Source organism: Genypterus blacodes, unplaced genomic scaffold, assembly GCF_046128005.1.
Source record: "Genypterus blacodes isolate CSIRO-AG114 ecotype Tasmania unplaced genomic scaffold, CSIRO-AGI_Gbla_v1 ptg000057l_1, whole genome shotgun sequence".
Classification (NCBI taxonomy): Eukaryota; Metazoa; Chordata; class Actinopteri; order Ophidiiformes; family Ophidiidae; genus Genypterus; species Genypterus blacodes.
The window spans coordinates 1769100-1793184 of NW_027466869.1; the positions used below are offsets into that span (position 1 = coordinate 1769100).

Sequence of the window (24085 nt, forward strand, 5' to 3'; positions counted from 1 at the left end):
CATTTTTGCAAGTTAAGTCCTTTTTTCTTTTTCGAGCCAGGAACAGATGTGCAATCTGGCTGATGAATCGAAACCATCTGAAACAACTCTTTTAGCCATAGTTCAATAAATATACCTTTCAGCACATTTATAGAAATTTGATGAACAAATCTTGGATTTCCTTGTATGGTAGCTTGTACCTGTAGCCTGAGAAGTTTGAATCTCACGCTTGGCTGTCCTCAAATTACTTCCTAGTCTTGTGTGAAAGACATTTCTTGTCATCTTTAATAAATCCGTTCTGTAACACTGTCTATAACAGTATTTTCTCGCCAACTCTTTGAAAATAACAGAATATTGGTGGTGCTTCCTCAGGCAATACAAGGGAAACGAGTTAGAGCTTTTTTTTGTCACTTATGGGAAATGGTTTGCCCTCTTTAGATCTGCTCACAGATCACTGAGACATTTAGCATCTCCTTATCCCCATACATTTATATTTAGAGCTTGGCTAATGAGTTAACAGGAATCAGTGCTGATCAGACATCCACTGCAGACATAAAGACCTCCAATGGCCTTGTATTACCTTACGCCACATTTGTCCTGACAAGCCCTAAAAGCTCAAAGAATGTCTGATTTTTGTGTGAGGTTAGAACAGGGGGACAGAATAAAAGATTCAGTTTCCTGCAGGGGCTGGGGAGTCAGTTAAACTGTCTACAAATTGCTCACAGCCCAATGAATGAGCTTGAGTGCTGCAGTAGGAGACAGACCCCATGGAGGATCGAATAACTGATTACTTAGGGGGGAGGGAAGCGAGAGTTTATTGAGAAACAATAAAGTGAGTTTGTGCAACAAAAGGTAACCTGTGATTTTGAGGTGAGAGGTTGTGGAAATGGAAACAGGACACAGCACCCCACTGATATGAATGCCACCTTCTCCTGGTCCCATGATGAATTACAGATATACTGTATTTGAGCCAGACTGGGAAAACATGTTGACAGGACTCCTTGGGAGGCAATTGCATGGCAGTCGTAATAGTCAATGTCCGCGCCTCATCCAAGTGATGACACACTGAAGTTTGCCAACAGACCCACGGAGATCAGGCCTTTGCCTGGGATTAATGCTGTCAGCCTCGACAGTCACATTAAGCCGGTAGGCAGTGATATGTGAAGCGCAAAAGATTCTACATTTGAAGCACTAACTGAAAGAATATGACGAGAAGAACATGGCGCCCCCGAGCTTTTCACATGATTCCCTCTCAGAAACACAATGACTCCACAAGTGCATGAGATGCTCTGCAGTGAATCTTCCCTTGGTGGGCCAAAATCAGGAGAGGAGATCTGGATCTGGAGGAACAACTGAAGGAGAGACAAATTCCTAAAAATCAATCTTACCAATGAGGGACTTAAATTCTTCCTTGAATGAATTTTATCAACATGGATAAAACAGACGAGGGTCACTTAAGTGTTTCCTCTCTTCCCTGGAGCCTTAGAGTTGTCTCTGGTTTGCAGGGAAGAGACAAGTTGTGGCCACGCTACACATCTTCACAGAACAGCGCCCAATGGGAACCTCCCCTCCCCCGTCTGGCCTTGTAACCCAAGACATCCCCAAACCACAGCTCAAACACACTCTCATCCACCTTGACAAGCGCAGCGAAGTCTTCTCCTTGGCTGAGGCTTCCAACCTCAACCACAATTTCAGTTTTCTGTTCAAACTTTATAGGGTAACTTGTTGGACGCTATAGATGGGTACTGATAATTAATGCTGCTTGCTTATTAAAGCTACCATGGACTAAAGATGGACTTAAACTTCAATAAGTGGTGTTCACATCAGAATCAGACAGTTAATTGGTTCAACCATGCAATTATCTATTCTGGATGACAAATGCCTGTGAGTGAGTGAGGGACAATTTGAACCAAGCAAGACTTTAAAAAAAAGAGAAGAGGAGGTTACAAATGTTTCTTCTTTTGGTAGGAATTTTCATGCACAGATGATTTTGATGGTTGAACGGCTACATCCAATGCAGAAACCATGAAATTGCTGAGAGAGAGAGAGAGAGAGAGAGAGAGAGAGAGAGAGAGAGAGAGAGAGACAAACAAAGATAAACAAAAGAAAGGGAGAATAATTGAAATCACAGATAACAAGAAAAAAGGACAGGAAATCTAGTACTAATCTTAAATCTCTTTATAATTCATCCCAGCATTTAGTATCCTGTTATGTTGGTTTGAGAGACAACTGGAAGATTCTTACATGCCAAATGATGTTATGGCCTTCCAGGTCAGCATAGCTCAGCACATCAAAGTTTTTGATTTTTATACATTACCTACCATGGTGCTAAGTCGAATGGTTGCAGCGTGTGTGTGTGTGTGTGTGTGTGTGTGTGTGTGCGTGTGTGAGACAGAGAGAGACAGAGAGAGACAGAGAGAGAGACAGAGAGAGAGAGAGAGCTCTATGTTTGGATTATTTGTGGTGTCAAATGGCTAAAGGATTAACACACTACTTGGCAGATCCACTGTTCATTTAGTCAATTTTTAGCTCATTGTTGTACTTTTCCTGTAAACACACTGCAGATCTGTCTCTCATCAATGAAATCACAGGCAACAAAGTCCACTGTACTACCTGTTCAGCAACAAATGCATGAAACACCAAAACAAGCTGCTGACCCCAGAGAGAGACCAGAACACACTGACTACTGGACGTTTTATCAGCTGTCCAGACTTCTGAGTGCAAGACTGTTGTTAGTCTGTAGGCAAGCCGACATAAAGTTCACACATTATAAAACTTATTTTGAATTCATATATATCTTGAAAGTTGATGTAACAGATTGACCGTATCATGACTTGAAGTGATGTTTCAAAATGTCATGATTTTCAGAGGATTTACATCTGAACTAGATAGCTGATAGTGTTTTTCAGCAGTACTGTTTTTGCCGCATTTTTGAGATATTTGATGAACTTACCAGGTCTGTTGGTCTGGCATTCTACTCTGAAAAACCTTTAAATTGCAAGATGAAACATAATCCACAGAACATGTCTTCTAAAATCGCCTCTACATTAGGTTATAATTTTAGTTATGATACATTACATTACGATCATTTGGCAGACGCTTTTATCCAAATCGACTTACATTACATTACCACCCTTCGCAGAGGGGGGAGCAATTGAGGGTTCGGTGCCTTGCTCAGGGGCACCTCGGCAGGGGCTCGAACCAGCGACCCTCCGGTTCCCAAGCGGAAGCACTACCCACTGAGCCACTGCCTCATGATACAAATATGTATACCGTTGCTTCAGAAACCGTTTTCTGTGTGTTATATTTGACACTGAAATTAATTAAATAAAGTGTCAGTGACCTAGGTCAGATGTGAATGTTTTGTCAAATTGCCAGTGTATCCCTTATAAAACGAAACTACGAAGAGCACAGTGTGGAGAGAGAGGAAACAAGGGTTGCGTGTTCCACAGATGCTCCAGTTCCACATTCCTGCAGTGCAGGGAGGTGTAGTTCACACATCCTATCTGCTCGCTCAATTTAAATATTTTGCTGTGTTTTAAGTGCTTCTTAATTTTTCACAGTCTTCAGCTGATCCCTTCCAGATGTGGATCAAGGGGGGGGGGGGGGGGGGGGGGGGCAGTGAGGAAGCAGGAGCAAAGACTCCATCCACCCCAACCAAACATGTACCATTATATATAGTACACACGTGCATATATTATTACACACACATGCTCGCTTCATTTCACTCATAACAAAGGTTTGATCAACATACACATACACCAAATGCACACACACAAAGGCAACTAACAGGTACCAGTCAGCAGATGCTAATGAGGCAAAGATGTGTTTGTTAGTATGGGACTAACACAATGTTTTCGGCAAATGGGAATCTTGGAATCACAGATAGTCTTGATAAAAAAAAGCCAGAAAACTCTAAGATGGAAAATGTTGCTTGCAGCAATAGACTAACCACAAACGCTGCTGGGCCAACCACTGTCAGAATAAATACAGACATGCCATATCTTGATCAATCAAGAGAACTCCCAGACGTATTCACAGCGGGGTTCAAAAACATTTTGTGTCAAAGTGACTTGGAAAGAAGGAATGGCGTGATTGGCTTCAATGTTTGGGGTCATGACAGGTTTACTCAGAAACAAAATGAATGAACTTGCTCACATTGAATGTTTTGATGGCACTAGTTAAACTGATTCATTCACAACTGTTTTCTTCTAACATAGGTGTGGGGAAAAGAGGAAATGTAAATACAAAGTCAATAAAGATGCAAAAGGAAGTAGTTAGTCTCAGATTCCCTTTGGCTGGTGTAAATTAAAGTGAAAGAGAATCTGCTCATAATGACAATGTTCCATTTTGACTCAAAGGTTAGGTGTATATATAATCCTGAGATATAAATAAAAGTTACAACAAAAAAGCAGAAATCACAACCAGTCCCAGTCTGAGCTGTTCAAAGGCAGTAAGTTAAGAGGTAGCAGCTGGTGGATTCCTATCATGGATATCCAGTAACTCAAAATGGTTTCCTACAATTTCCACAAACTATGATTTCCTCATTGTTTAAGACATAAAGCAATAAAAAACTAATTCATTTTGAATAGTTTCATGAACATATTTTAGGTCTCATTTTGTTGATTTGATGTCATACTGATATGAACTACAACTAGTGACATGCGAAGCAAGAACTATAAATTATTTGTGATTTGTAGCAATGTACTAACACAAACCAGTAATATTGGATTTTGAATCCGCTTAAAGGCCTGTTGTGTTATGTCTAAAACCCCAAAGTTTATGCATAAGCATCGGATTAAACTAGTAATCAACTGTTAAATCATAACATCATAACAACTGTTTCCAGTTTTTCATGAAAAGATGCCAAAAGAGTTTGTTTTATAAACTGCACATGAAATCCAGATGGTTTCACAAAGGCTAATTTTGGATCTTAAATATTTGGGATTTTAGATTTTTTTTTTAATGACTTACTACAAGCATGTCCTGTGCAAAAAAAATTGATTTTCACAAAAATAAGTCCTACACTTTGAGTTGTGTGCCCTAAAGAAGACATAATTCACTTTAATGCCACATGACTCTCAATTGTCTCCACATCTATTTGATCTACACAAATTGTGCATGCAAGATGGTATTTATTCCTTTACAGATAGACTATACCATTTGATAAAATAACATGGGTATGGATGTGGAAATGTTATTATATAAATTGTTTTTTTTATCTTTGGTTTCGAGAAAGTATTAAATCTATCCTAGTGAAAAGGTTCAAGCCCATTAAAGTCCAAGTAAAGTTACAAGTAAGTGGAGTCAAACTCAATAGAGATTTGTCATTTTTGAATGTGTCAAGTCTTCACTCCACAAATGTGTGACTCCAAAATGGAAGGTTTGTCTGTCTGGGTTTGTGTGTACGTTAGTATTGTAGCAGACTCAGACTCAGACTCAGACGCAGTCTCGCCCCCTGTGACCCTGCACACGATAAGGGCTGGAAAAGATGGAATGGTGGAAGTTGATATGGAATTCAAGTGTTTCAATCTCAATAGCTAAATACTGAAAGTACCTGCACTTCTTGATGCAACATGGGGTAAGAGGGAAAAGAAGAAACATTTATAGATGATGCACTGATCTATATGGAATCTGTATGTTATGATTACCGTCTTTAAATGACTTTCCCCCTGCCTTCCTAACGCCTCATGGTGTTTATCCACACCCCCAGGTTCTGAAGATGCAGCGGATGGACCACAGCCTTGTGCATATACTATCTTAAATGCCCTAATATCTAAATCATCAGAGTTTTTGTTGATCTTGTGCTTGCCTGCTTGCATATCACCACAAAGAAGAAATGTTCAAACGTGTCAAAATTCTGTCCAAGATCGTGAGACTGGAAAGAGTGATCTAAGGAATCTCACATCAGTCTACACCAAACTTAATGGTGCACAAATGATGGAATGTTTTCGAAAGTAGGTGAGGCATGAAAGAGCCCATAAATAGGCTACCAGGCCCAGGATTTGGGAGCGGTTCAACGTGACCATTACCATAGCACACTGCAGAAAGCTGAGTGTCTTCATCTCTCCTCTTCCTCCAGATAGACAGGGTAAGGGAAAAGGCAGTTTGACCTCAGTAACACCAAAATGCAAAATTTACGAGACCCAGAGCAGCGAGACACTCGAGATGACGCCAAATCCACTGGTTTTGTCTGCCCAGTTAGAAAACACCATTACAGTGCCTCAATTCATCAAAACGAGGGGGTTTGGGGGAGCTTATCTAATTTACAGGTCCTCAGGCCCACCACAGAGAGAGTGTTGTCGTTGGCTTGGGATGCCACAGCGCCAAAACTGCAGCCAATGGCAAATTGCTCCCCTCTCTTTAAGGTCAGGTCAAACAAAATCCATTAAGGGCAAAGCCGTAAAAGAACTGATGTCAAAAGTGTTTCTCAAGCCCACTTGAGACATCTTGCAGTAACGAGCCAGTGTAAAGATACACACAGATATTTTAACATCCCTCTTAAAGTGACACTACAGATGCTGAGTCATGTAGTCTATAGACATGAATCTTTAAAGAGCAGAACCTAATTTTCTTAGCTGAGTGGACCCAGGGAGGAGAGTCCGGCACAAAGACAAGTGTGGAGAAGGAGGGGATCACAAGCATAAGGAGTACATGGGAACTAATAATCCCCTCACAATAGTCTGCGTGTCTGGGTTTTGATCCGCACCACAGAAACTCTCTACGGTCTGGAACATTCCTTTAGATTCAGGTTTAGTTTCTCCTGGAGACAGATGCAGGTTGGCTCTTTATCCTTCGCCCTATTGAAGCCAATATTTTAAATTTCACCCTGTGTTCATATGGCTCACAGCAGGGGGCCAGCATACCAACTGTTTGACTTTGTCAGAATTATTCTGGGCCACTGTAAGAAGGAATCACACCCAGAGAATGACAAATTTGCAGATTTGTAAGACATGTTAGAATTGGTTTACTCATTTCAAATTCAAGACAAGATTTCTCCCCATATGTAAAAATCCCTATGCTTAATCTTCCTCTCTAATGTTAAAAGACTGTAACTGTCTTGGTGCCAGAAATTTCTTTCTGGCATTAGATTCCAGGGACTTGGCTATATGAATCATTGTTTTTGCATATTTGTGGACATACTCTAAGCTCCAGCCAAGCATGCCAAGAAATTGTTTATGATATTTTAGAATGCACGTCAGCCCTTTCTCCCCTAGTGTATTCTATGAAGAACAGAGGAGTTGTGGCCTCTGATGCTTTGGCCGGATAATGTCATAAGCAACTTTTGCGGCTGCTGTGACGGAGATCGTATGAATTCCATTGTGGAAAAGTGTAAATTGAATTTATAGCAATGCTTTTGCTCGCTGCGTTTATTCTCGGTAGATTAGGAAAACAGCGAACTCACTAACCTTTCTACCCCGAGAGCCTCTTCAGCATTACCTCAGCACTGTAGGCTTTCCTTGCCCAGTATTCATTCCTGACAGCACTTCTTTTTCAGTGGACCAACTTTGGGCATTTGAAAAACGTTCTACATAAAACTACAGAGTACTTCATCATCTTGGAAAAAATCTGGATGTCGTCTATCAAAAGACTTTTACTTTCTGTATTTTTTGTATCTTCCAATCCTTGAAATACTTGAATTTACTCAATACTACAACTTACTACAACATATTTCCCCTGGAGAATATCCAGTGCGGATATCTAGTGGTAAATTGTATAATTGTATAAATCTTTTTGTCTAGCTTATTATTTAGAGACAACCTTTGATTAAGGTTCTCCATGCTTAATTTTCCTTGTTTCCCATAACACAGCAGATACCAGTTAATGAGGCGCTTCATCATCTATGTATCAGACTGTGTAATGTTTCATCTATATTAGTAATTTAATTTCCAACCCAGAATCCAATAAAGAGATGCATGCACATTACACAGATTTAGTAAGGAACGTACATTCAAATCCTCTTTCAGGATGTTCTGGAGGAGAAAAAACATAATCACAAATAGACAAGGATTCAAATCCATTATACTGAATTTTTCCAGTAAAATTCAATTTAAACACGCATACATTCGCACAGTCACCCCACACCAACTGTGTGGTGAGGGGCCTTTTTGAATACTAAAACAGTGAACCACTTAATCTTTCTATGTGATCAGCCAGAGGAAGAGAGAATGGAATGACAGAAGAAAAAGGGAAGGGAATGATTCTCCTTTTTCTATCCGCTATTGTTAGGGTCATTAAATGGAGCAAGAACAACAGGATCACATTTTGGAGGACGGCGACAGCACTTAGGTAAACATGTCGCGCAGCTATGTAGAAGGGCGCCATTAAAACCACGCTGCTTTTCATTCTTCAGTGGAAGTTTGCCGCAGGTTTGATACAGACCAACATCTAGAGAGGTACGCTGGAAACTTCCAAGCTGCTCTCTCCTTTAAAGGTAACAGCTGCACCGTAGTGACAGTGTTGCTTGGCGAGGACGCATGGCTGAGGAGGGACCCTGTCTAGCAACGACATGAGACACAGATCATCGTGTACCTGGGTGGGTTGAAACAAACAACACAAGTCTGTTTCCATTGATAACTCATGAGATTATGAAGCATTTACTTCCGCCGCTGTCCAGTACCACAAACCTAGTTGGGTAGCCACTATCCATCTAAATGAAAAAGAACAAACGCACAAAGTTATGACTGAGTAGAAGCCTTATTGAATGATTGTGTTTTCCTAGATACAATTGTAGAATGATAAACACAACTCGGGGCAAACGTTTTGTTAAACCTGAGCTGTTTGCAGACGCGTCCTGGCCAGGTCTGGAAGCCGTCTCAGACACCCAGGCATGTCCAAGGATGTCGAAAAGCTGAGATGCTGTTTGAGTTTAATGGTGGTGGACAATAGGCAATGATTGGAGCTGGAAGTGACAAAGAAAATATTCCTCCACATTCTGGTTTTCCACTTCTGTTTCTTCTTTTTCCTTAACAAAACAGCAGCTCCTCTTTGATTGGCTTTTTAAAGAGAGAATGGCCCTGACTTGCTCCGTTGATCTTCTTACACTTACTCGTACTCTTACACAGTTCATTCTTTACATATGGTTACGTTAATATCTATTTCACACTGGTCATCGCATCTCAAATCACTGATCTTGTTACTTGTGTTCACTGTCAGCCCGCTGCACTCTTTGTTGTGTGAGCAACACAACATCAATACACAAGGTTAAGAGAATGACTGTTGTGTAATTTGAGTGGTTCGGCAATTTTCAGGCTTCTGATGTTGTGCAGTCTGAAGCAGGCCTATAGGCCGAACATTGTCCTTCATGCATAACATAAACCTATAGTATAGAACATTAAATCACAGTAAGATTATGATGGTGGTATGGCATCAATAAAGCACACAAAATGGATTATGCATGGTCATGTATGAACTTTGCTTGCTACAGCTGTATGTATAGAATATTCTCTCTGCATGCCATATCAATTTGTGTGTAGACATATCTTAAGAACCCTGCAGACATTGCATTTGCTCTCATAGAAATGCAGCTGATACGTAAAGAGATGAACTCATTCACACAGTCCCACCCTGCGATTTAGCACCAAATGTATCCTGGCTCCTCTCTGGCACTAAGGACACATTTGAGTATGTTTGTCATAGGGTAGAAAATGGGGTAATGTGTCCGCCAAGCCACACTACTGGCCAATAGATCGGAATTTAGGAGCTAAATGGTCCAACATTTTATTCGCTGTTGTTATGTCCCTCTGTGATTTTGAGAATTTTTCCATCTTTCTTCCCTTTCTCAGCATCTTAAACACTGAGAAGTAATTGCTTTTACTACTGAAATGCTAGGAAATTGGAGACGCAATTATACTTTTTAAACCAGGTACTTACTGGACGTTCTAAATTTGTGATGCTGTATCACCGAAATGAATGTGGGCTGATTGTGTAAATTCACCTTGACCAACACTGTGAAGCTGTTGTGCCCTAGATCAGAGGTTGGCATGTGGGTACAGTTTATCTCCTCTGGCTTTCTTGTGCTTTTTTGTGCAAATAACTCATTTATCCACTTTTCATGGTGTTTTCAAGGAAGACATGATGTTCAGGCCAAACAGACCATTTGTTAAGCTCTGCCAACCCATCCATTATAGACTGACTCAGATCTCACAGAGTAAAGCCTGGATCAGCTCTCCATGCTGAGCTTTCTGATTTGTCTTTGACTTGTAGCCTCTTCTTTCCAAATCGCAATTTTTTATATTTTCGTATGTGACACTTAATGCTTAGAAAAATGGCATTGGAAGCAAAGATGAGCCCGAGTTCTCACGAAGATCAGGATGGGAACAAGAGGGCATGCTTTTGTGCCTTTTTTTACTCCACAGCCTCTCAACCCTCCACAGGCCAAGTCTACTTCCAAGAGACGTTCCAGGTGGTCTCCATGCTGCCTTTGATCCTCACTAACCAGGGCCCTTTGGACAGATCAGTCAGTGTAATCGCTTGTGTTTCAGAGAGCTCAGGGGAAACAGTAGTGCTCAATTTCCCTTTCATGGCATGACCTCAGTGGTGGCAACCATAGCCCTGAGGTGACACAGACCTCTGTCAAAATAGGCTCCTCTGTTGAGCCTATCTAATTGATAGGGCACCAGATAAACACTAGAGACAAGCAGCCTTGGTGAGCTTCATAAAAACAAGCTGACAGAGAAGAGAGGGATGATGGTGCCCACCTCCGGGGAACACTGTTTCAATTCAAGTGGAGAAAACCGTTGCCAAGAAGGACTATGGCACACAGCCCCCCTGAGAGGTGCCATACAAACCGTATTTTTTTAGCTGACCCTGCAAGTTTACATCATCTTACCACAATCCAGTTACTGACACATAAAATATAGTAAGGGTCCAAGCCCGAGTTTGCACGAACACCCTGCATTGGCAAGGTCAAGCTGATCCTGTCGACCAGATGCCCAGACATGGTGCAAAGTCAGGCCTGAACAGCCTGAACAGGCCTGACAGCTCATCTTTGCACTTTGGCAAGAAGGAAATGTGTTTGTTTTGGATGAACTATCGACAGACGTGCAGCTGCCAGCTTCTATTAGCAAGTGCTCGGGCAGGAGCCAAACAGCTCGAGAAATCGAGATTGTTGGGAGTGGTGAAGCATTTTTATATTTGTATTTATTACTTATGATTAGCATTAGGTTTCTATGGAGCCCTGCAGGGATCAGACAGTTGATCAGACCCGTGCGTACAAATTTTTAATCCGTGCGCAACCCCCTCGGGGCTCCGTAGGTTTCCGGGAAACTCTTGACGCGCATACTTCTCTTATCAGTGCATCATTATTCTATTGTTCTGTTAAGCACCATGGGATAACTTGCATTCTTGCCTTACACGGTGCATTTTATTTGACATATCCGGCTGCAAGAAGAAACAGATGAGATTGTTTTAGGCACACCAAGGAACAGAAAAGCAACAGAACAGAGGGAGAGGGAAAAAAGACAAAGCTTCATCTTTTTCCTCTTTGACAATTGTAGGAGATTTCTTGCTTGATCCTGTTACCAAGGAAACCAAAAGACACAAGCCTGTCTGTTAAGTCACGCAGGAAAAGAGGGTTAGACTTTCAGAGGCCCTTGACAAAGTGTATTGTTGTTTTTGTTTTTTTAGACTTTTTAAGCTTATTTTCTTTAAATAGCTACCACATGTTTCTCAAGAGATTTCAATCTAATCAGGAAAAATACTAACCAAGAGTGAAAAACACTTTCAGGTAACCAAACAACTTCTTGTAAAACCCAACTTTCCACAAGGAAGTTCAGCTATTATTTTAATGTTGTCACCTAGGCTTGGCTGTGACAGTGCAAGGGTGTAATTCCTTCTCTCAACAAACAAATCCCAAAACAAACTCCCTCAGAGTTGTATGTTACAGCAGAGATACAAATGTTTTTCCTTTAATCTAAATGTGGAGGCTGTGAGTGAGAGCAGAAGATGATCATAATTACTTGCATTATTACTGATTATACAACTGCAGGCTGAACTCTGACCAAAGTTCATTGAGTGTACAGCCTACACTGAACACCTTGAGAAATAAGTATTCAACTTATTGTGCCTTATCTCAAACCCCAAATGGTGGTTTACATGCCATAGATTAGCACTCATAAACATCATTCATTAAAGAGCTCTGAAAACTACTCCCAAGGGTCTTTGCCAACAGATTATGCTATGATTGATGTGGTGTGAAAGCTGTGGCCATGACAAGTCATGAAACTAAATAAATGGAAGATTTAGGTGGGGTGAAAATAAACAGAGAGGACATTACGCATTAATAAAACATATTCTCTTGAAAAACAGCATATATTCAATAACTTCATCTCCAGCTGGGGTTTTCTGACGCAGCTATTCTATTTTCAGTTACAGTAAATCATGATTCATTGTTCCCTCTATTTCCTTCATGAAACTTCTAATCTGTATGATCCCTTCTATACTGATAATAGTACTTATGTCTCTATATGATAATGAGATGTGGGGGCCATCTGAAGGCAGGAGAGCCCGTCTGAGTGCGTCGTTCTCCTGTCCGATATTTGTAAAACCTTCAGATTTTGTGGATATTTTTTTAAACCTAAACAAATTATAAACATGAACATACTGTATGATGCCTGATGACCTTGTTGCAAAGCCAAGCAGCCTCATCTCTTGGTGATGGTAATGTGCTTTGTAGAACTTCATCAAACTGCTGTTCTCAGCTCTGCCATGGCATGAATTTGCATAAATAAGTTGCATGTTCAAATTCTAGCGATTGCTCCACAAATTAACAAGACGCATCTTCAAAACTTCCTTTACTCCTGACAAACTGAGACACAGCAGTGACCACCAGCCGTCAGCACTTCAGTAGCCCTCCAGCTAAGCCATGAAGCGTTCAGAGCAGAAATGTAGGCTTTCTATTGCAAACACTCTCAACAGTAAGGTTATCAGGGGGACCGACCCTGAGGCCTTCATCAATTTGTCTTATTTTGTTTAGTCAGGCCGGCCAGAGGCTGTGCTCTGTCATGGAGTTAGTGTTCCAAATTTGACTCATCACAGAGACTAAGCAAGGGAGGCCGGCTGAATTATTATCCACAAATGCACACATTCAGATTCAATCCACTGCCGCTGGGTCGTGAAGAAGCATCTGTCACACTAACCCCATTTTGCTTATTCACCTTTCACTGCGTATTCTAAGTTTCAAAAAACGCAGTACCTTCAGCCAGTGAGATCCTCTGCATCTGGTTTTTCTCACCAAGGGGAGCTCGGAGGTGTGCTCAGAAGGTTTGAAAGCAAATGTTTATAATTCTCTAACACAGCATATTATATCCACATGAGGAAGTAATAGCTTAATTGTATTGTTTGTGATGAAACTGTGTACTTTTGGGTTGCTGAGTTTTAAATGTATTCCTGTTTTAGCTTGATTTACTAGTAGTTTGACTAAACAGCATCTTGGCAAAAATAGATGAGACAGGCACTGGACTGTCTACTTTATTGTCACTGTGATGTCAAAAGATAACATTAAGTATTTTAAAGGTTAATATAATTTTGCTTTTTTGTCTTTCCTTTTTCTCCCTAGTAAAACATCTAGCAGGTGTTATTGTGCTGTGTCAAACTTTCGACTTTGTGTTTTGAAGTGTCATTAATCACTTTAAAAGGCAATATGGTTTGTTTGTTTTTGTCCATAGGTGGAGATCTCATCAGTTACTTCATTTTTGTAAATAAACTCATAAAGCTGGATCACTAAAGAGACTTGCTATGACTAAAGGATCGATCTCTGTGAGGTTCTGTCATACCCAAATTACACACAGCTGGCCAGGACGGGGCTAAAAAAACGGCTGATTTTCTGGACTTGACTTCCCATTCTGTGCAAATCCTGGGCTGTCAGTCACAAAGCGTGAAGATGGATGGGCTGAAGTCATCCACAGATTGCACTGAACGAAGAGCAACCTGAGAGATGGATGCTGTGGTTGGCCCTCTACTGAGTTAGAAATGAAATAAACAAGCTCTCTCGCTCTCTCTCTCTCTCTCTCTCTCTCTCTCTCTCTCTCTCTCCTTTCCATGCTCCACAGCTAGAAGCAGCTGGGCTGGTTTTTCACGTTATCTCTCATTTGTTTCCCCCTCTAGCACCGCAATGGAAGCCCAAAAAACAGTGGGGCGCCTCTGTTTTCAATCCTCTTCTACTATTCACCTCAACAAACAGCTTGTTTAATGAGCTGTTTGTTTGAATTACAGGTGCTTCTTGTAATCTAAACATCTTTCTCCCTGCATGAGGCAGGACAGAGTAGCACTAGAAAGCAGAGTTGAACTAGAAAGCAATATTCTTCAATCAGGGGACGTAGCCTTCTCTCTTAAAAATGCTGCTATCTGTAAGCCTGTCTTCTAGATTTGTGTTTTCCCCACTCTTGAGGGCCATCAGTCATAAATTGTAGACACACGTTGTTCGATCGCACTCTTGCATGCAAATTATAGTTAACATATGTCAAATCAATTCAGTTGCTCAGCAGTGGCAGTGCTTTGTCGAACTGCATGCTTAAGTGCAAGTCAAGGTCTTATGAAGTTCAGCCAAACTGTTGCTTCAGGTTTCTTGTAATCGACCCAAAAATGCTTCAGGACAACAAATAGTCTTCTTTCTGTTACAAGGGGATTCAATTGAGTTTTAGTCACAGTGTGGAGAATGTGGCTTTCGAACAGTCTCTCGAAGAAATATGATGAATTGGTGTCACAGGGTGCGATCACTAAACACAGTATGCACACAAAACACACACACACAACCTGTCCAGGGTAATAGGCAAGAGTGATGTCACTGGCTCTCGAAGTGGCAGGTTAGGTTTCAGTATAAAGTGTAATGTTTAGCTATAAACCTTGACCTAATTATGAACAGAAAAGAGTTGAACACTGATTGAAGATTTGGTTTATGATGTGAAGGGTTATGTAATATTTTGGTGAAGGTTTCAAAGTAAGAATCTGGCAGAGACATCCTCGTTTTGTAACTTCGATCTTTGATTCTGCAATATTCAGAGGTGATCAAGCGAGCTTGATGAATAAAATATAGAGTAAAGTTGTACCTAGATTGAACTTAAACCGCTTCTTTCTGTCTGGTCTGAATGGGTTTTACTCAGCTTTAACAGAAGAACTGTGATTTAAAAAAATCATTTAGAGCAGCGGATCGTTGATGCACTCAGTTCCAATGAACTTTTATGAAAATGAACAGAGAACATTCCTTGGTCTCCCTTCTGTATAAACTGGATACTGGATGGCGCCTCTCCAGACCAGAGTCTCTATGAATGTATTCTTGCCTACACTGGCACTGTGCCACACTTGTGTAACGTGCCACACTACAATAGGCAGGGAGTAGCAACACAACCAGACAAATTTGACCATTTGTGCATTATTCTAGCTAATTTACTTCTGAATGCATGCATTGGTTCTGATATGATGAAAAGCAAAGTGAGAACACAAACGCTTACGATCATATTTTCATATATACGTATGTGTATACCTATGTCATTCTTATACTATACTGTCCTTCTGGCAGTGTATTTTGTGGAAGGATGAGTCTCCAAAACAGGTTAGTGATTTAAAGGTCAAAGATACACTCAATGCTACATAGATGGAAGCTGGTCAGGCAGTGAGGGACTACACTCAGCATCACATACTACATTCAGCAGGCCATGCAGACTGCTATTCGTGTCTACATAAAAACTGTGTTGCGCCCTCTGCTGGACATAAATAGTACAGCAAACCAATCCTGTATTCTCTCAAAATCAGAAGAAAAAGTTTATATTTGTGTATATACAATGTAGGTTACTGATCTCACAATGTATTTCAGAGTTCATATGTGCTTTCATTTGCTATGCCCAAGCGCAGTTCAATGGTCAATAGGCTAAATATGTAAACACTTGTTCACATCCGAGTTCCTTGATGGGACTCTTAATGGCTAAATGTATGTGTCACAGTGTATAACACACTGCATCTCTCACATTACTTAATGACTTGCAGCCACATCTATTTTATTCCAGGGGAATTGTGTCAAAAACAATTATTTGTTTAAAGAGTTTGCAAGGAAGTCAACTTTGGTATAGTGAGATATGCAAATTCAGTTGACCTCTGCGGGGGCAGGAGTCCCTTTTATTTATGTATTTTAACCCTTTCAGCTATTTAAGTAACATACACAACATTGCTACTAAAACAGGTTTGACTAGTTAGAATAGAGTCAAATAAAGGTCAATTATATGCTTAAATCAGAGGGAAATGTCGATGTTACAGAACCCCAAACACAATCACCAGTGCTATAACAATGAAATGTGGAAATAGTACTTCAAACGAACAAGGTGATGTGAACAAAACCAACACAAAAACAAACAAACCAAAACAGGAGAAATTTGAAGAACCCAAAGCACATTCAAACAGATAATGAAATATAAAGCAATGTTCATGATAATGCCTATATAAATATAAAAACTGATTTATTTTTTTTAAGTAATAATTTCAAAAGTAACACTAATAAATACATTTTCTTCGGTAAACCAAACAGGCTGTAAATAAAACTGACAACATTTTGATATTTTATAGAGCTACCGAGAAACGCTATGGTCACGCGACACTAAAATCAACGCGGCTCTCTGATTGGCTCTTCTCCATGTCGCTCGTCCGATGACGTTCTTCCTGGTTCACGGTCACTACACGTGGACTGTGAGCGCTGTCGGGCTGAGGAATATCCCTACTTCGGTTTTGGGGCAGCAGCTTGTTGTCTCTTTATTTCTTTGTATCGTGGGCTTTACCGAGTAAACCGTCACCATGGTGAAGCCTCTGTTCAAGGGGAAAAGCTCCATAAACACCTCGTCGTCCAGCTCCAATCCCGGTAAGATAACACCATCGCTAGCTGCACTGGTTGTTTACAGCTAATGCTAATAGCTTGTAGCTGGGTTTACATATGTTGTCAGAAAGTCTTACAAATCCATTTAAATTGCGTGTGCTGTGGGTCAGATCGAAACTAATAACAACAAGACGATGAAAGATCACTTGACAACACACTACAGTAGCGTTTGGGCCTTTATTAGACTTGGATTGAGTCCAACTTTACTTTTTTAATGACGTAACACTTGCATATTTACATATTATTTTACTACTGTAATGATCTGCAAAAGTAGAGCTGAGTTTAGAAAAAGTGGAGATATTTAGGGATTTGCTTGTGTTTGTTGATGAGCTGATGCGTTTACGTACCTGTGTGTATGTATATTACAGATCGCCCGAAAGGTGCTGCGGGGAGCAACATGAGGGACCGAACCACCATCAAGCGTCTGAATATGTACAGACAGAAACAAAGATGGTAATGGATGAGAGTTTTACATCATACTGGAGAGCCACTGGGATTAATCAATACCTGCTATAATAAGTTTGAATCGTTGCTTTAAAGTAATATTGAATAGAAGAATGTGAAGATTTAGCTTCCTAGGAACAAATCTGTGTTGACTGCTGCTGATCTGTTCTTACAGTAATGACCGAGGAAAAGTCATTAGACCTTTACAGTTCCAGTCCACCGTGACTCCAGGGACTGTAGCCAGAGTGGAACCCAACATCAAATGGTTCAGTGAGTACATTTACCTACTGTCTGTTCTATCAGCATTTATTATATTTACTTTTTTTTCTCAGATTTTGTGTGAGAAGGAACTTTCAACCTGAAATCATCAAACATCTAGCAGTGTGTTTGACAGGCTTAATTGTAAAGCGCCAAATCAGAGTTTGACTATTATATTTTGACAATGATAATTCATTATTATACCACATTTATAAAATATTGATAGATGTGCACGGATTTCATTACAAGTGTGGTTTAACTGCAATGTATGTACGGAAAGGTGTGTTGTAGTACACTTTAAATTCTCTGTATTCCAGCAAATACTCGAGTTATCAAGCAGTCATCCCTCCAGAAATTCCAGGATGAGATGGGCGCCATAAAGAAGGATCCATATCGTGTGGTGATGAAGCCGAGCAAACTCCCCATGTCCCTCTTGCACGATAGAGTCAAAGCCCATGTAAGTGCGAAAGAGTGTATAAGCCTCTTTTTATTGGACATATAAGGAAAACTGATTTCCCCTCACTATCGCCTGCTCTCTCTCTGATTTTCCTCCAAGGGGCCCTTTGGGGGGAATCTGCACCATGTGTGAATTGTTTGCAGGATTTGTCATGACATGGCTTATATCAAGTGATGGAGATAATAATAATGCCACTGTTTTCCTTTGTATCTCGACATTTTATGGGATGAGAATATACGTGAGACCTCACTTGAGTCCTCAATCAGTTTTCACGCCTCACTGTGGCCCTCAGAGCAATCGGCTGTGCTTGGCATAGAGGAGCTGAACTCAGCCAGGTTTTGATTTTTCCACCCCCAAAAATCAGAAGGATTCCAAATAACACCCAGTTCTTCTAGTTCTCGTCCAACATCTTGTTGGCCCAGGTTCCCTTCTTTTTCTTAAAATTTCTTTTTAAGTATTCCCACATGCAGGTGAGACATCTCAAGGAGCTTAAAGCCGCTCAAGATGAAATTGCCTCTTATGAACAACAACGCTCTTGTGTCTGAATGTCTAGTGATTCAAGAGCGGAATGATCTTGTTCCAAAGAGACAGGAGAATTAGGCCAGAGTTTGTGGTTAAGTTGAGGGAAATGTGTTTTCAAAAGAAGCAGGAAGCCCTGCAAAACATCTTGGCAGATATTCAAGGCAACCTTGAGTCTTAAACATCATTGTTTTTGACAAACGCTGTAAACTGTTCCACCTCCACCCCATCACGGCAGTGTTGAAATAGTGCGGCTGCGTCTTTTGTTTTCAGACCATTGGAAAGCTTAATCAGACCTGGTACATGCGAGGCTTTTTCCATTGGCTGATTGCATCGCATACTTGGTGGCTCTGTTTACTGTGTGCATTTATTCTGTGATTCTATCAGTAAAACTAAAACTGGAAAACCAAATCACTTTGACTGCATTGAGGAATGGTTGTTTGGGAGTTCAAATAGAGTTGAAGACAATCCCGTAGATTGCATTTCATTTCAGAGACAAACCACTGCTGAGGTGGCCGCTGTGATGACAATGAGACAAACACGAGGACATAATTTGAAACAGTTATGCTGGCGTGCTGTTTCATTGACTTAAGAACACAGCACGCCTTAGAATTTTTATTTATTGGATTTCAATGTTGTTTTGCTACACCAGCTCAAAAATGTGATGTGTGTTGTGAGGGTGTGAAGAAAGTAGCAGCAGTGTGTATTGTAGATATCCACTGATAAATGAAGCAGTGAGGAAAATCAAGAGCCTCTTACAACTCTAAGTATGCTGGAGTAGCAAAACTACATTTATTTAGTCCGTGCTCAGAATCGAGATGGGCTGTCCAAAGAAGTTATACTCACACTCCTCTCCACATGAACACCACGAAAACAGAACCAAACATCATGTGAACCCTGTAAATGGGAGCCAAGGCTCAGGCTGTACTTTCACAGTAACTCAATCTTGTTAAGTTTGGATTGGTTCCTAATTGCTGCCAAGAACAGAATAACACATTAGGAACCTGTGTGGACATGGTTCAGAGTCTGACCTTCTGTTGCTCTCCTCTTTTTCCACTGCAGAACTCAAAGGTGCACATTTTAGACACAGAGGGGTTTGAGACCACCTTCGGGCCCAAGGCTCAGAGGAAGAAGCCCAACCTCATGGTGGGCGACATGAAGGACCTCCTCGATCAGGCTCAGGCCTCAGCCACAAGCTACGACGCTGAGAAGGACAAAGACCTGGTGACCGAGGACACAGGTGTTAGGTAAGACTTTCATCGTTGATAAATGCTCGACGTCTGAATTTTCATTGAACAAGGAGATAAATCCTTGTTTGTGTTTTGGAACAGGGATGAAGTGCGTGAGGAAATCTTTAAAAAGGGCCAGTCGAAAAGGATCTGGGGAGAGCTGTACAAGGTGTTGTGTCCTTCCTCCTCTACAGTTGTGCAATTCCGATTCATTTTAATGTTGGTCCACTGTAAGAGTTAAAGGATTCATGTTATGTATAATCGTAGGTGATCGACTCATCAGATGTCATCATTCAAGTCCTGGATGCTCGCGACCCCATGGGAACGCGCTCCCAGAGCATCGAGAACTACCTGAAGAAGCAGAAGTCCTGGAAACATCTGATCTTTGTGCTTAACAAGTGTGACCTCATCCCAACATGGGTCACGGTAAGGCAATTACAGCGACCCGTTCTTTTAGATACTCGGGAGGTGTCATCGTCCCTTTTTTAATTTTTTGATTTCTGCTCCAGAAACGCTGGGTAGCCATTCTATCCCAAGAGTACCCAACTCTGGCTTTCCATGCCAGCCTCACCAACTCTTTCGGAAAGGGCTCGCTGATCCAGCTGCTCCGGCAGTTTGGCAAGGTAAGCACCAGCCTGAAATTCCAAATACCTGTGATTTGTCATGGACCGCAGACATTTCGATCTCCAATAGATGGCAATGTGTTTTGAACATTTCAGTTCCTGGAGCGGTGACAAGTTCACCTTCATCTGAAATTGTCTTTGTGAACAGAGACAAGACTGAGCCTGTTGTTTGCAAACTAGCACACTGACTTCATTGTTTGTCTCCCGCAGCTCCACACCGACAAGAAACAGATAAGCGTGGGTTTCATTGGCTACCCTAATGTCGGAAAGAGCTCAATCATCAACACACTGCGGTCTAAAAAGGTCTGCAACGTGGCCCCCCTCGCTGGTGAAACCAAGGTATGATATGGAGTCACAAACCATGCAAACCAAATGTGTGAGCCTGTGAGGAATGTATAAGTTTATACTTACAGAATGTTGAGGGAAGACCACGGCCAAAGGATCACATACAGAAATAGTGAAGTCTGTTTGAACATCAACAAATGTACTCTTGATTTCCTTGCTCTGGAGCTGCTTATCCTGTTTGGAAATGAACAAGGATCCCGAAACCCCCAACGGATTTGAGGGCAAACAATGTGATAATATCTATACATCTGTCTTTGCCAAAGCTTTGGACAATGAGTCAACAAGGGAGGGGAGAGTTTCTGTTCCCCTATCCAGTGAATCAGTTGGGCTGTGGCTCTTCATTGTTGTCTGGAGAAGACAACAATCCACAACAATGCTTTGCCTCTCTTCTCCTATTTAAGTGGATGCAAATTTGCTTTTATGTGAAAGACTACATCAAATCCCTCCACTTAATGAGTCAAACAATTGATTCCAACTGCCTTTTTAAATTGTTGTGTATCATTAAAGAACAAATGTGCTACAGACAACGTCATCTCTTCTGTTTCAGGTGTGGCAGTACATCACACTGATGAGGCGCATCTTCCTCATTGACTGCCCTGGTGTTGTCTACCCTTCAGAAGACAGCGAGTCTGATATTGTCCTGAAAGGAGTGGTACGTTATCCTAGAGTGTACTGCATCATATATTTACAGTACCCCTGTCTTGTTTCTTTGTTTTATTACTGTTCTACACTCGAGGTATAATGTGCAGGTGATGCAGCCCTTTTTTCCTCCCCTTTTCCTTTAAGGTTCAAGTAGAGAAGATCAAGAATCCCGATGAGCACATTGGGGCAGTGCTGGAACGAGCCAAGCCAGAATACATTCAGAAGACCTACCGCATCCCCACCTGGACCTCTGCTGAAGACTTCCTGGAGAAGCTGGCCTTACGCACTGGGAAACTCCACAAGGTCTGTATCTATGTGCAATATGTTTGAACCAAGCCTTTTTTCTAGTTTGATAAGATTTAAAGCAATTTAGTTGTTAATTATTCTTATTACACTATCACAGGTGTATAACGGGTAGGTTTTTCTAAAAGGATTGTGTTCCAGAGAAGCTTAACCAGGACTTGTCTGAATCCATTTAACATGTTAGGGGTCGGGTCCTTTTCCAAGCGATATTAACTTCTTTTTTTGGGGCGGCTGGATTTCATTTTCAAAAATGGCAAATTATCTCAATGTGAACCACTGAACATGAACCACAAATTTTGAATCTGCAGATTGAACAATGTATGCTTGGTAATTGCAGGGGGGTGAGCCAGACTTGACCACAGTCTCCAAAATGGTGTTGAATGATTGGCAGCGAGGACGTATCCCCTTTTTTGTGAAGCCCCCCGGGCCTGATGGCGATCAGGAGGTATGAGTTTAGAGAATAAAATAACACATTTTTATCCCAGAACAATACATGCCATTTATTCTCTTCGGACTCTTGTCAACACATTATTGTTTTTGCCATGATTTTGTTTTTTTACTCTTGACAAGGCGCATTTGCCAGTTGAGGGACCAGCAGAGGTCGTTGAAAATGTGCTGGAGGAGCAGCCAGGAGACAACCAGGCTGGCAGCTTGGCAGAACAGGAAGAACAGCAGCAGAAACACAAGGAGCAGGTACAGAAGATTTTGGCGAACGTGCGACAGAACTTCGGCAAGATCAGCGTGGCCCCCGAGTTCAACGAAGAAGACCTGGTCCCCGTGGAGATGCCCGACCTTGATGTCTCTGACTTCTCCGGCTCCGATGGCGAGGAGGAAGAGGTCAGCGACGGCGAAGAGGACGGAGAAGGCCGTGGGACCAACGTGGAACCGGCCGAGGGAGAAACCGAGCTGCCCGAGAGCACGAACGCTCAGACTGGCAAGGCTAATGCCGACAAGAGTTCACGTGAGGTGATCCGAGAGCTGGACGAGAAGATTGCTAAGTATAAGCAATTCCTGGACCGAGCTAAATCCAAGCGCTTCTCCGCAATCCGGTATGCAAGTTCTCTCTCCCAAACCTCACTTACATATTATCCTTGTTTTGTATATTCCTTCGAAGCCCAAGATGAGGTTGTCAAGCAGAGGCATGCCACGCATTTAAGATGGAACATTTGGCCAAGTCTTAAAGTCTTAAAGGGATTTGTCAATTATCGACCTCAGTGTCTAATCATTGGCCAAGTTTTGCACGTCACTGTTCTCTGTAGTATGCAACTGTTGTTGTTTCAACCCAAACGTCAAATGGCAACGACAAAGGATATTTCCCTGCTTATTCTGGGTGTATTTTATTTTGTGTCATTTCAGCAGTTTGGTTTGTGAGGCACAAAATAATGCTCAGTTCTTTGCTTCTCTCAGGATACCGAAGACACTCTCTGACGAAGCGCTCGCAGACATCAAGACTAAACAGGCGGCAGCAGCTACACATGCACAGATGAAAGGTAGTCAATCACATGACTTCATATACTGCAGTATGTAGGAATGATTTAGGAAAATCATGTTTATTGCCTGTGAAGTCTCACATTCCTCCAAACAGGATTGTGTCAGGCTGGCATTGGAAAATAATTTTGAGATACAGCATGCCATTATTTTAATTTCTTCATCTTTGTTTAAATTTAGCTCTAATCCAGAGGAACAAGAAAAGAAGAGCTGCGGAGGAAGAGGAGCCCACTCAGCCGGCCAGGCTGACGTCCAAACAGGTATGCAGCGTTCTCCCTGACGTCAAACAGGCTAATGTGTCCGGGTTGGACATGTTGGATGAATGTCTGTTCCTTTAGCTAATACAACAGGAATGGTGGTGAAAAGACCTGGACTTCTTCAGTACTAGAACTCAATTTCTTTTTCTCTTCCCCCCTTCTCGTTTATTTAAAAAAACATTTCAGAAAAGAGCGATGGACCGTGCAAATAAGACGAAGAAAGTCGGCGTGCGCTATTACGACACGCACAATGTGAAGAACAAGAACAAGAACCGAAAAGCCCCAGCACCTGCCAAAGAAGGCCCCAAAGCCAAGAGGACAAAGCACTAGAGTGCAATGGAAACACACAGTGGCACACACTGTATCTACTCGATCCTGATTTAAATAAGCCGGACAGACCTGGTGGTTATTGGGAATGTGGAGTCGGTAGAAGGTGGAATGCCAGATGAGCATTACGTGACCTTTAATCAAAAGGTCGTCTGACGCCTTATCTGAACCCGACGGTTCCTCAGGGAAGTGACTGCATTCTGCATTTTCAGTGATCTTCCCCCTGCAGCCCTTATTGGCTTTGAATGAGATTTCATTCATTCAGATGATCATGAGTGTAATTCTCTTGAAGTTCAAGAGAAACATACAGTGAAAACATGGTATAAAATAAAATATTTGCAAATAATGCTCAGTTG

At 41.5% G+C, this 24085-nt stretch overlaps 1 protein-coding gene across 1 annotated transcript; it reads left to right on the top strand.

Moving 5' to 3' along the window:
• The first annotated feature begins 16607 nt into the window (after positions 1 to 16607).
• gnl2 (G protein nucleolar 2) lies at positions 16608 to 24075 on the top strand. The gene is made up of 16 exons (XM_076152723.1): positions 16608 to 16822; positions 17206 to 17290; positions 17457 to 17551; positions 17857 to 17996; positions 19578 to 19762; positions 19847 to 19913; positions 20012 to 20170; positions 20254 to 20367; positions 20578 to 20706; positions 21260 to 21364; positions 21499 to 21657; positions 21995 to 22102; positions 22228 to 22706; positions 23065 to 23147; positions 23326 to 23405; positions 23589 to 24075. The coding sequence occupies exons 1-16, from the start codon at positions 16759 to 16761 to the stop codon at positions 23730 to 23732; spliced, it is 2196 nt and encodes a 731-aa protein (XP_076008838.1). The 5' UTR covers positions 16608 to 16758; the 3' UTR covers positions 23733 to 24075.
• The last annotated feature ends 10 nt before the right edge of the window (positions 24076 to 24085 follow it).